Here is a 13,572-nt window from a genome sequence, read left to right as displayed (position 1 = left end):
AGTCCACACTGATACTAAAGAGCAATTAAAAGGGCAGGGAGAGGGTACAGCGCATCTTCACAGAAGAATGCCAGCTGACGGGTGCAGATTTCCTTCTGACGGAAAAAGAAAACTGCCATTTTGGAGCCTCCAAAAGGACAAAAGGCCATAACTAAATGCAAGCATGACCTCCCACTGGATCCTGAATTGGGGAAAAAAAAATCCCTAAGGGCTAACTGGGGACACCTGGCTACGGACAGCACTGTAGGGTGTTGTTCCCCGAGCATGGGTGGTGGACATGTGCACGCACGTGAGGGGTGCAAAAGCAAAGTAACCAAGTATGGACAACTCGTGCGTACAAAGGAAGGGCACACGAGCGCTCACTGTGTCCGTGTGGCAACGTATATGAAAACTTGTGAAAAAATACAGCTTTGAAATGACTCATTCTTTCTGAAACCACAAACAGCATTAGATTAGTCAAACGGAATATATAAATGTGCGCGCATAACACGTACTACATTTGTTGTGTGATTTTGAAAAGTCCCTGCTGTTAAAAAACCGAGTTCCTAACGATTTCTGGGAAGGCCCAGTTTGGGAGATATTTTATTCCTCGCGACAACCTCTGTCCTGCTCCCTGCAGAACCCTCCCTGTCAGTCTTGGCGAATCCGGTCTTGTTTCCCTCCCACCCCTCAGTTGCTCCCCCGTCCACCCTCCACCCTGACGACACCCACACACGGGCTTCCCTGCTCTTGAGGCAACAAGCTCATCCATCCGCATGGGAGCCAGCCTCCCAGCGCTCACAGGCACCGATGCACACGTGTGCACACACACACTGCCAGCTCACGCTGGAGGAGGTTCTGGGGATAACGAGGAGCAGCAGGTGTGCCCTGCTCCTAACGGGGAAGGGAAGGCAAAACACTCAGTTATAAATCTCTCAGAAAACAGCCAGAGCTGCAGAGGAATCCCGGGTGCCTCCCGGAGGAGGTGCTGTTTACGGGGCACAGTGAAGGATGAGAAAGAGACTGAGGGGTATGCGTTCCCGGCTGAGGGCAGAGCACAGGCAGATGCCTGAGCTAAGTCAGTGCCAGGGACTGGGGGTCCTGAGAAGCCAGGACTGTGCCAGTTAGGATCTATTACGTCCCCCAGACAAGCCATGTTCTTTAAAGCAATCTGTGGGGCAGACTTTTTATTCTCGATTAGGGTGGAAACCTTGATTGAATGTTTCCATGGAGATGTGACCCACCCAACTGTGGGTGAGACTTCTGATTGAATTATTTCCATGGAGGTGTGGACCCTGCCCACTCAGGGTGGGCCTTCATTAGTTCACTGGAGTATTTAAGAAAGAAGCTAAGAGCTGACACAGACCCAGATGCTTGGAGATGGAGACAGAAGGATGTTTGGAGATGCTAAGCTAAGAGATGAAGCCCAGAGTTTTCCCTGGAGATGCTAAGAGAGGACCCCCAAACGCTTAGAGAGAAACACCCTGGGAGAACAAGCAAGGACACACAGGAGCTAAGAGAGACAGGAGCCCAGAGACATTTTGGAGAAAGCCATTTTGATGCGAGAACCCAGGAGCAAAGGACCAGCAGACACCAGCCACGTGCTGTCCCCGCTAACAGAGTGTTCTCCAGATGCCATTGGCCTTTGTTCAGTGAAGGGATCCTCTTGTTGATGCCTTAGTTTGGACACTTTTATCACCTTAGGACTGTAAATCTGTAACCTAATAAATCCCCTTTATAAAAGCCCATCCATTTCTGGTATTTTGCATAATGGCAGATCCAGCAAACCGGAACAAGGACACAAAGGAGTGGGGGGCGGCACAGGCTGGAGGGGGGCTGAGGCCCAGACCAGGAGGGGCCAGGGGCAGGCGAGAGAAGTGGGACTTACCCTCTGGCCCCGGGGAGTGAAAGATTGTGGCTAAGAAGGCAGCATCTGGAGGTGGAGATGGGGCCAAGGAGCAGCACCTGGCGGGAGGGAAGTTTAGAAATCATGGCTGGCAGGCCCTGGTCACTGCTGAAAGCTGGGACTTGATGGAGAGAGAAGGGGCAGCAGGAACGACCCCAGGTCTCGCCTGAGTGGTAAGTGCGGCCTGCTTCCCTTCACCCCATAACTGCCCTCTGCAGAGACGCAGGTCTGGGGTGGGCAGAGTGTAGGACGGAGAGTCCTGTCTTGGAGATGCCAAGTGGCGATCCCGAGCCGGCGGCCGACTGTCCTGAGAGCCGGGCTGTAGCCCTGGGTGTATGGCAGGTGACTGTGGCCTCGGGGCCCAGTGAGGCCACTCGGGAGCTGGGCAGGAGCGGCAAGGAGACGGCCGAGGACCTGGGATGGCTGGGCGGAGACGGAGGCGGATGTTAACAGACTGAGGGGGGACAGCGAAAGAAGCAAGAGGGGGCCAGGAGAGGGGGCCCGGGAGAAAGGCCGGGGGTGGGCTTTGAAAATCAGGTCAGGCAGCTGCTCTGGGAGGTTTGCCAGTGGAAGGACGGGAGCGAACCGGGGTGTAAACCAAGGAGCGAGGCTGGGGGCTGGGGAGAGTCTGGATGTGTTTAAATGTGAAGAGAACAGTTAGGGCCTGGAGAGGGGGGCTGGGGAGGAAGGGACCATGCTGGACTCCAGGAAGCAGGGGGAGCTGGGCCTGAAGCCGGTGGAAGGACTGACAGCCCCACGCGCCCCAGCTCCAGCTCACCCCCCACCACACGGCTCAGCACAGCCAGTGCTTTCCAGAAGCCCCCCCAGCTGCCCAGAGACCCGGGCATCATGCTGGACACTCGCCTCTCCCTCATGCCCGACCTGACCCCTGCCCCACCCCACTGTCGTCCGGCCACAAACAGTCGTCAGTGCGCGGATCTGCTCCCCTCCCGTGCACCCCAGAGCTCCAGAGCCCCTGGCCCCATCGCGTCTCAGGGCCTTGCCCGCAACAGGGACTCCTGGTCCCCTCTGTGGCTTTCCTACAGCCCCTGCTCCCAACCAGACCCCCTGGCTACCATCAAACACCAAGCTCCGGGTGCCAGCTCGCAGAGCCCCCGACCTCCAGGCTCCCCCCCACCCGGACGGCACCGGGCTGCTGCAGAAGCTCGTCCCCCCCCCGGCCCACCTCCGCAGCAAAGGCCCGACTGAAACCCACCAGGCCTGAACTGTCGCTCCTCCCAGAGTCACGTGTCAACGGTGGTGACGGCGCGGGAGAAATAAACACACGGAAGCAGAGAGCGACATCATCGGCAAAGCCCAGATTCCATGAGTCTCTGGAAACCAGAAGCCAGGGGGGACTGTCAGATGCAGGGAGCCCTGAGTCGGAAAGGGGGGCCCCGGCCCCGAAGCTCTCGTCCAGCCGACGGCAGGTTCCAGAGGGACTCAGAGGGAAGGCAACCACGGGGTCCCTGGGAAGGCGTCCGTGGACGGCTGTGGGGGCCGCACCCCACCCGAAAGCCGGCCACCCCGACGGAGCTGCAGCTCGAGAGCTCCTGACAGGCGGGCGAGGCCTTCTTTTATTTCTCTTTTTTTTGAATTTTCATTCTGGTGACCTAAACACAACCTAAAATTTCCCATTTTAACCACTTTCAAAAATACAGCTCAGTCGTGTGTATCACCGTCACAGTGCTGTGTGGCCACCGCCTCGTCCCTCATCAAACTCCGTCATCACCCCAAGCAGAAGCCCCCACCCCACGTAGCAGGGACGCCCCAGACCCCGGCCCGAGGGAGGCTTCTGCTCACGGGCGCTTCTGAGCCCTGTGAGTGCACTACTGGCTCAAAACAAACAAACAAACAAAAACAAAACACTTTTCTTAAATTAAAACTTTGAATGCCAACTGGGTTGGCAATAAAAATTTAAAATAAGTAAAATAAAAATACCAATGTGAAAAAAAATTAATAGAGGAACTGGGGGGGTAGCCAAGGAACTCATCTAGAGGAAAATGAAAAAAAAAAAAAAAAGTATTGGGATATATAAGTGTGCCAGTTTGGATATATTATGTCCCTCAAAAGACATGTTTTAATCCAGTTCTGTGGGATGTTTGGATTAGGTTGTTTCCATGGAGATGTGACTCACCCAACTGTAGGTGAAACATGTTGACACTTCCATGGAGGTGTGGCCCCGACCACTCAGGGTGGGTCTTAATTAAATCACTGGGTTTTAAAAGAGAACTCACAGACAGAAGGAGCTCAGGGCAGCCGAGAGAGACTTTCAGAGACACGGCCGGGAACTGACACTGAGAGACGCTGGGAGATGCAGACAGAAGGACGTCTGCAGATGCTAAGCTAAGAGATGAAGCCAGAGTTTGCCCAGGAGAAGCTAAGAGAGGACCCCCAGATGCCCTAACAAGCAAGGATGCACAGGAGCTGACAGAGGAGCTAAGAGAGACAGGAGCCCAGAGACATTTTGGAGAAAACCATTTTGAAACCAGAAGCCGGGAGCAAAGGACCAGCAGACGCCAGCCCCGTGCCGTCCCAGCTGACAGAGTGTTCCAGACGCCATCGGCCATTCTCCAGTGAAGGGATCCTCTTGTTGATGCCTTAGTTTGGACATTTTTATGACCTTAGAACTGTAAATTTGTAACTTAATAAATCCCCTTTATAAAAGCCAACCCATTTCTGGTATTTTGCATAATAGCAGCACTAGCAAACCAAACAATAAGAAAAAAGAGCCAAAGAAGATCAGTTTGGGGGGGGCAAGTATCCATCTATTAAGAATCCTGGAAGGGAAGAACAGAAAAAAATGCAGAGGAAGGAAATAATCAAGAAAATATTCTTTTTTTAAATTTAATTTTTTTTAATTTAAAATCTGAAGCCATAAGTTTTCTGATGGAGAAGGTTAACTTCCTAGTGCCATGCCCAACGAAAGAGAGAAACAAAAAGTCAATATTTAGACCCAACCTCATGAGATTTCAGGAAACCAAGAAAAACAAATGATCCCTGAAGCTTCCATATACATCAGACGTCTTGAACATCCCTGGGTGTTAGGACAGTATCTTCAAACTTCCAAGGGAAAACGATTGTGAACCATATCCCATCTCACCAATCAAGTGTGAGGAAAAAAAAGTTTTGACATCTAAGTGCCCAGGAAATTTACTTCCCATATACCTGTCCTGAAAAACTTACCTAAATATGCACACACAAACACACAAAGAAACAAATATGGAATTCTAGAAAGAGGAAAACATGGAATGCAAGAAATGGCAGAACAACTCCAAGAGTACAATGAAAAGAAATCACAACACAATAGTTATGCAGTCCACTTACAGAGTGTGAAGGTTAGTTTCACATGTCAACTTGGCTTTATTATAGTGTCCAGTTATTTGCTCAAGCAGACATTGGTCTGACTGTGACTGTGAGGGTATTTCGTGAAGGGATGAGCATCTACAGTCAGTTGACTACATCTACAGCTGATTGCATCTACAATCAACAAAGCAGAATGCCTTCAGCAATGAGCAGAATCTTCTCATCCAATCAGTTGGAGGTCTTAAAGCCAGAACTGAGCATTTCAGAAGTCAGAAAGAATTCCTGCCTCTACTTCAGCCAGCCTGTCCATCCTGAGGAATTCAGCTTCCAACTTCACCTTCACCGGAGTTTCCAGCTTGTGGACTGACCTATGGAATTGACATTTGCCAATCCCTGCAGTCTTGTGAGCCAACTCCTATAAAAAAACCTCTTAATATTTACATATATATGTATATCTTAATATTTACATGTATACTATATCCATCCTTCTTTTGGTTGTTTCCCTGGAAAACCCAGACTAATGCAGGTATATTAGGAGGACACTGGGCAGTGAGAAGGTTGAAGGTGCCATATGGTCGTAAGGATGTGGGAAGGCATGTTACTTCTTTCAGCTTCTTTTACTTTCCAGATCGGAAATTCATGAAACACACACGAAGCAAACTAAAATGAGGCAAGATGCTGAACGGCTGACGGCACCGCAGAGCAGACCCCATTTGCCTCTGAGGGTGAGAACCGTGCCCTCCTTCGCGGGCACCCCTGCCACATCCCCTCCAGTCACCCATTCGGGGCTCGACGGCGCATGGGGCACCCGAGGGAAACACCAGGAAGGCTGGGGCTCCGTTCAGGTTTCAGACACTCCCCACCAAGTTCAGGACATTTTATTACAGTTGCAGAGTAAAATGGAAATGTTATGAACCCTGACTGCACCAAAGGAGCAGTGTGATAAGACCGTGCAGAATACGGAATTTAGAAGAAACCACAAGAGGTGGTGACGGCCTCCCACAGGCAAAGGGAGGGTGACTGACCTCCCCGCCATCCCCTTTATAACAGTTTCCATTTCTTTACCACCCGCATGAACTACTTTTTTACAAGTAAAGATTCTGTTAGGTGTGTGGTGTGCTAAAAACAATGGTACAGTCGACAGAAAGCAGGAAGAGGTGGAGCGGAAGGGAGGGACAGACTTGTCCTCATTTTTCTCACCAGTTAACAGATGTTGTCCAGCTGGTTCCAGAGCAGCCTGGAAAGAACTGCCCATGGAAGGGCCAGGAGGGGCCTCGTGTCCCCTCTGCACCGGGTGGACAGCTTGAATTTTTACCTCTGTGCACGCCGGGGGATCTCGAACTCAGAAAATGTCCCTCGTGGACACAGGACAAAACCCCAGCTCCCGAGCCGGCTTCCAGGCCCCCTCGAACTGTCTGCCCTCCACCTGCTTCTCCCTGTGGCCCCACCTCCCTGGGCTCCCATCACACTAGGGGTGTGGGGCACCCTGACTCTGGGAGCTCCCCCCGCTCCCTGTGCAGGCTGCATCCTCTTCCTCCCACTCACCCACGTGCAAAAGGGGAAGGAACGAGGCGCAGGCCCGGGCGACGGTGCGGACGAGCCTTCGAGAATCATGGAGCAAGAGGGGCCTGAGGCCGAGGGGTGCCCGGCTCCATGTCAGTGAAGGATCTGGCCACTGAGACCCGAAGTAGAGAAGAGGGTACCGGAGGCGGAGGGTGGGGAGTCACTGCTTGAGGGGTGCAGTTTCTCTTGGGGGGATGGAGAAGGCCTGGATGGCGGTGAGGGTGACAGTGAGCAGCACGGAATGGGGTACTTGGCGTGGTTAAAATGGGAAATATTTGGCTATAGGTATGTTACCACAATAAAAAAAATTTTTTTTATAAAGTATATAAAAACACAAGTGCTCACCCTCTGGCGAAAGCAGGGCCCACCCTCCGCCAGGCTGGTCGGTGAGCCCGGGGGCGGCCCACTCCCAGCTTTTAGTTCTTTCCGAGAAGATGCCTTTGACCTGTGCCGGGGTCCCCACTGCCCCTACCTGTGCGTCCAGCCCCCCGGGCGCCTCTGACAGCCGCAGGGAGCCACAGGGCACCCCGCGAATGCCCCTGGGGGGAGACAACCCCATCTGGAGCCCAGTTCCTGAGGGTCAGCTGTGCGTGTGCAGCGTCGGGAGAGCCTGGGCCTCGGTTTCCCCACCCGAGGAAGGGGGAGGCGGAAGGGGTCACCTCGCTAGTCCTTGCGACCCTGACTATGAAGTTCTGTGACGCTCCCCGCACCCCGGCCAGGGATGGCTTCCTCCTTCCTCGCCCAGCTGTGTCACAGTTCAGCGCGAGCCTCCCTGGTCCCACAAAATGGTTAAGGGCTCCAGTCCTGAGTGGGGGGCCCACTTGTCTGGAGGGGCTGAGGTGACCACAGCGGTAGACCCCTCCCCACCAGCAGTTTGTGGGGTGGGCAGGGGCTGTCAGGGGACAGCTCATCTGTGCTGGACTACAGGACCCTGGGCTAATCTTGTGTCTCTGAGCCTCAGTTTCCCCGGTGAAGAGTCTGTAAGATCCAGCACGTGAGGTGCCCGGCTGCTGTTGCAGTTTTAAAAATCCCAATGTCGGGGACAACCATCCCCAAACTCGGTCCCTGCAGACGCCCTCTGGCTCCCCCAGATGCGCTGTGGTCCCAGAAGCGACAGATCCAAGAGTGAGGTGCACGGAGTGATGGGTCCTGCCAGGGCCCAGGCAGAGAGCAAGGGTGGGGGGACCACAAGGGCCTGGGGGGCCGTGAGGGTGGGGAGAGGGTCTCCTTCAGCCCCCACCCAGAGTCAGAGAAAGGATCCGTCCCCCCCCACCTCCCATTACGACCCCGAGGCTCCCGCCTCTGCTCCCACCTCCTCCCACCTCAGGGCTCCCAGGTGCCAGTCAGGGCCTGCCAGTGTCCCCCGAGAGGGGATGGGCCCTCAGGCCACCCCGGGTTGGATCACCCTAGCTCTGACCGCGAGCAGTGGAGCCCTCGGCCCAGGGCCTGGGCACAGCGGGGGACACACGCCCAGGACGGAAGCCCGGGAGCGGCCACAGGTGCGGGGTCAGCCAGGAGCACTGCGGCCCCTGCTGCTGACGTGGGTGCTGCTCCAGGCAGGGGGACGCGAGGTGGGGACGGGAGCACAAGCAGCACCTCCGGGGACCTGGTCGTGTTCTCCTGTGGAGGTGACAGGGCTGCCCCAGGCCTGAGCGACAAACCACGGCCCAGGACCCCGGGCCGAGCCCCGAGCAGCGTGGCCCCTCCCTCGGGCCGTCCCCTGGCCCCCAGGTGCGAGCCCTCGGGCTCCTCTCAGCCCCTCGTTGCCCTGTCCTCCCTCAGATCTATGACAGATCTCTCTAGAAGGTGGCTTTTCCTTCTTTCATTCCTTAAAACCTACTGCCCAATCTTTTCTTCTGACATCATTTCACCAGTGGGTTTTGCTCCTTGGTCTGGATCTGCCGTCCTGGACCCCTCCTTCCCCATGTTCTTTGGTTTTGTTTTGTTTTTTGTGTTTTTTTGGGCCAAGTTCTCCCACAGCCATCCCAGTATTTCTCCTGGCCACGACATGCCCCCTTTGGGCCCAGACATCCGTGTACTCATCAAAATTTGGGGTCCCGACCCCCTGCCGGGCACTGGGCTGACCCGAGTCCTGGGATGTAAGTTGAGGCACCCACAGAGTTCGCCTGCAGTGGGGACGGACGGCAACCGAGGGAAGACAACGGACAAGGTAACCGCAGTGAGCGACAAACACACACGGTGGTGGAGAGCAGCCTCTCCAGACGGGGGAGTGGGTGCCAGGATGTGAGTGGGGGGAGAGCCTGGCCCGGAGCGAGTGGCTATGGGGGGCCTGGGTCAGGGTCAGACCTGGGACCGCTCGGTTTTCAACGTTCCCTCTGGCGGCCGAGGGGAGAACGGCGACAGCGGCGCAGGAGGGGACGGCGTGGGGGCTCCACGGTGGCCCAGCACGGGCTGGTCAAGAGCTGCCAAGAGGACAAGAACGAGCAGGCCCAGGAAGCGACCAAAAGGAGGGCATCGCGTGGCTGGCCTGACGGGAGCAATTTCCGTGGCGCCGTGGGGACGAGAGGAGCAGAGACCGTGAGCCCGGAGGAGCTGCTGGAGAAGCTCAGGGGGCAGCGAGGCACAGGGCCCTCGGGGGGCGGCGGGGCCGTGGGGCGGAGGGAAGGCCGACCCAGGACGGGAGGTGGTGAGGGAGGCCCATGGACTGAGGCTGCTGTCACAAGGCCCCACAAACCGGGAGGCTCCCAACAGCACAACATCCTTCCCTCACAGTCCTGGAGGCCGAATCCACAGTGCTGTGGCCGGGGGTCTCCCCCAGGGGCTCCAGGGAATATCCTTCCCTGCTCCGCCAGCTTCTGGAGGCTGTGGCTTCCTTGGCTTGTGGCCACGTCACTCCACGTGCCTCTCTTCTAAGGACACGTGGGACTGCATTTAGGGCCAACCCCGACCACCCGGGAGAAGCGCCTCCTCTCAGGAGCCATGTGGGGTAAAATGTACTCTTTGGCCAAATAGGATGATGTTGACAGGTTCTGGGATTAGGACGTGGCACATCTTTTGGGGGAAACCAATCACCTGCTGCCACGGAAAGGATCTGGAACAGAAAGATAACGTCGATGCAGAAGAGAAAAGGGAGAACCAAGGCGGGCAGGCCTTGGAAAGGCCAGGGCGGTTGGACCCAGAGCTGAAGATTTTCCTTTCTAGCTTGATTTCAAAACAACCTCGGTGCGTGTGTCCTTGGTGAATTTTAAGGTATGTGAATTACAGCTCCATTTTAAAAAAAGAAACATTAGGAAGAAAACCACACTCAGAATCTGTGTCCCTGCAGAGTGCCACCTCTGCAATTTGGGCAGCTGAGCTAAGAGGGGGCAGGCACAGAGCCTGTGATCCACTCACAGAGGGGACCCACAAGGCACAGGGACAAAGCTCCCGACAGTGGCCGGCGAGATAGGAGAGGGTGACGGGGTCAGGGACCCCGGCTTGGGGACAGGCCAGACAAACCCGTCCCACCAAGCTCTGCTCCCAGCGCTGCCCAACGCCCCAGAGCCGGGCTCTAATGTGCCGTCCTGGAAAGCCAGGCCCGGGGAGGCCCCGTATGAGGGAGTGACACAGTCACCCCCGAGCCCGGCTGGGAATGTGGCACGACGAGAACAGGGTTAGGCTGTGGAGGAGGTAGTGCCCCTGCTGGATGTGAGAGCCAGGGCAGCAGTGGGCAGAGAGCTGCCCGAGCCGGGCATGCACACACATGCACTCGCAGACGCGCTCGCACACACACGCCACCCGCCAGCCAGGAACCTGCATGCCAAGCGCGGCTGCGGGCACCGGGGCCTCCCACTCCCCACGGCGCCACTGGGGCGGGCCCCTCTGATGGAGCCGTCATCTGAATGTTGTATCAGGAACCGCCTACGGTGGCTGGCGGACTGTCACCTGTGGGGACCCCCTCGCTCTGAAGCGAAAGGGCCGCGCCCGGGTGAGCAGATGCTCCTCGTTTTCAAGTCCGGCCAGAGATGTCACTTTTCATGCCTGGGTCACCTCTGGGCTCCCCATCCTCCTACCCCACGATCTCCCTCGAGTCGGCAGACACCATGCCACGGGGTGCAGCAGGGGGCTGCGGTCCCCAGCTGAGCACAGCCTGGCGTGCCCTTGGAGCCCCGGGGCACAAACGCCACCCAGGTGACCTGGGCGGAGCCACGGACAGGTGAAAGGTGTGGCCGAGCACCTGCTCCTGGCCCTCCTCCCGGGGCCTCGACCCCAGGCAGCCGGGCAGGGGCTTCTGGCTTTACTGGGCCCCTGGGGTTCCATGACCCTTAGGAGGGCCTCGGAGCCAAGTCACCCCTTCCGGCCCCCGGCCCCCGGCCGCATCAGTAAAGGGAAGGGGGAGCCTCAGGGGCCCCTGGCTTTGTTCCTGGACTTCAGCAGGACCAGCGTCCCCTGGTCAAAGGACCCCTCCCCCATCCGGACACTGACTCAGTGGGGCTCCCGGGGAGAGGCAGGAACTGCTGAGAGCAGGGACGGGAGAGGGCCCCACCCCGGGCACGGCCCCCAGGAGGGAATGGGGTGCTGGGGATGGGGGGGTGCGGTGGGGGGAGGTGACCCAGGCGGGAGGGTCAGGCCAGGCGCCCACCCCTCCACGGACAGGGGTCTGGGGGCTGCCTGTAGACCCCTTTTGCTGACCCCCAGCTGCGGGGGCAGGCAGGAGGGTGGGGGGCGTGGGGCGGCCTTGGGGCATTTTCTCCCCCCTCCCCCCTCGCTCTCCAGCCCTCAGGAAATGCAAAGCAGAAGTGGGGGGCGGGGTTCACGTTTCTTTCCTCTTCCTCCGCCCACACCGGGTCTCTCCAGACCACGCCCAGCCCCACCCGGCGAGAACTCACAGATGCGCTGCTGCAAACTTCCTGCTCGGGGGTCCTTCCACCTACTCCCCCGGGGGGCTGGGGTCTCGTTGCGCCTCCGCCAGGGGCCAGCCCAAGGGGCTCCATTAGATGGGCCACTCGGGCTGGGGACTGCCCGGCTGAAGGCCCGTCCAGCCAGGCACCTGAGAACTGGAGGCAGGAGGGACCCCGGGGAGGGAAGGTCCCCAGGCCCCGCCGTCTCACCCGCCCGAGGCAGCGGCAGCACCGGGGCCGGCTCCCGGGGACCCAGGCCATGATCCACCGGGACCCACTCCACACGCCTCCAGCTGCCAGGCCGCGTCCTCTCCCATAAATAACCGCACTCCTGGTGCCCGTTTCCAAACACTGGTGCCACACAGCCCCGCAGGGCGGCTTTGCCCGGCACGGTGGGAACTTGGTGCCAGCTCTGAGCCGGCTCTGGGTCCGAGTCCTAGCTCGAGACTCGATCAGATGTCCCAACCCGAGCAAAATTTTACCTCCCTGAGCCTCATCCACGAGGACGCAGCTAACGTAGGTAACACTACCTGCCCTCTGTGATGAGTCAGAGGATTAAACCAAAGTGCCTGGCACAGCTGGCGATCCATGATGAACTCCTTCCCTTCTTGCCTACTGCTGTGACTCAGTTTCCCTGCCTCAGCTCCAAAACCAAAGAGATCCCAGGCTCACTCAACGCAGAAATGTCAAAAGCAGGCAGGCAGCAAAGAGAGAGGAGACTTTCAAACGGGAATCCTTAGGTCCCCGGACATGCCTGCTCAAACCCAGAATTTGGCAGCTTAGCGCGGGGCTCTGAGCACAGCCTGGCTTTTTCCATCCCCCATCCACAGCTCCTCGGTGTGGGAGAACTAGGGGCCAGGTGAGTTCTCCAGTTTCCTGAAATCTGGGTGGCACTTCCCAGCTTGCCCGGAGAGGGCGGCGGCCCCCAGCCCGGCCCAGGCAGGGTCACCGCGGGCCGACAACGGCATGGACGCCGCAAGGCTCCGGGGACCCGAGGGCAAAGCGGGAAGCGCTTCCAGTCCTTTAAAAGCACGTGGAGGTGATGTGAGCCGTCGGCGAGCACGCAGGGGCGGCTTTCCCGGAGTGGACCGGCCGCTCCCCCGCCGCTGCCCTGTGGATCCCGGGCCCCGCTCCCGGCCCGCACCGCCGCGGTGAGGCACGGGGGAGGGCGGAGGGGGGGGGACGCGAGCCCCAAACCGCCCGCGCCGGGGCCTCCACCGCCGCCGGGGAGGCGCTGTCCGCGAGGCTTCCCCGGCGCCTGCCCGGGCGCCCGGGGCTGCGCTCCCCGGAACCCCCAGAGCTGGTCTGTCGCACGCGCATCCCCTTAGGGGGCCGCGCGCAGCCCGCGGCGCTCCGGGGGCGCAGAGGCCGCGAGGGTCCGGCCCAGGGGCCCCCGAGGGTGTCCAGGCGGCCCGGGCGCAAGTGTCTCCGGGGGTGGCCGGCGCCCGCAAGGCAAGAAACGGGGCCTGGAAAGGACGGTCACGGGCGCGAGCTCCGACGGGGCCCGGGTCAGGAGCGCCGCGCGCCTCACCTGAGCGGGACGCGGACGGCCAGGTACCTGTCGACGGCCACGGCCAGGAGGCTGAAGATGGAGCTCTGCGTGAGCACCAGCACGAAGCAGGCGAGGAAGAGGCAGCTGTGGAAGTCGGTGCAGAAGCCCAGGCTGATGGTGATGGCGAAGGGGATGGCGAACAGCCCCACGGCCACGTCGGCCGCCGCCAGGGACACCAAGAAGTAGTTGGTTGGCGTCTGCAGCGCGCTCGACGTGCCCACCGCGGCGCACACCAGCACGTTGCCCGCCACAGACAGCACGGCGATGGCCAGCTCCAGAGCCACGTACAGCGCGTCCAGCACCTCCAGCGACATGGTCGGGCCGCCCGGGCCCCGGGGTCGGCTACCGCGGCCGCACCGAGCGCGGGGCAACCGCGCGGGCCCCGCGGGGCATAGGCGGAGCGCCCGGAGCGCCCGGACCGCGCG

General features: G+C 58.8%; 1 protein-coding gene across 1 annotated transcript in view; it reads right to left on the bottom strand.

Moving 5' to 3' along the window:
* ADORA2B (adenosine A2b receptor) overlaps positions 1-13,572 on the bottom strand; it is a 23,964-nt gene extending 10,392 nt beyond the window's left edge. The window contains exon 1 of the mRNA XM_037807881.1: positions 13,127-13,572. Coding sequence (XP_037663809.1) covers positions 13,127-13,461 — 335 coding nt within the window. The 5' untranslated portion in view covers positions 13,462-13,572. The remainder of the gene's footprint in view (positions 1-13,126) is intronic.

The sequence above is a fragment of the Choloepus didactylus genome, chromosome 18, assembly GCF_015220235.1.
Source record: "Choloepus didactylus isolate mChoDid1 chromosome 18, mChoDid1.pri, whole genome shotgun sequence".
Lineage (NCBI taxonomy): Eukaryota > Metazoa > Chordata > Mammalia > Pilosa > Megalonychidae > Choloepus > Choloepus didactylus.
This window is presented reverse-complemented; position numbering and strand designations above follow the sequence as displayed.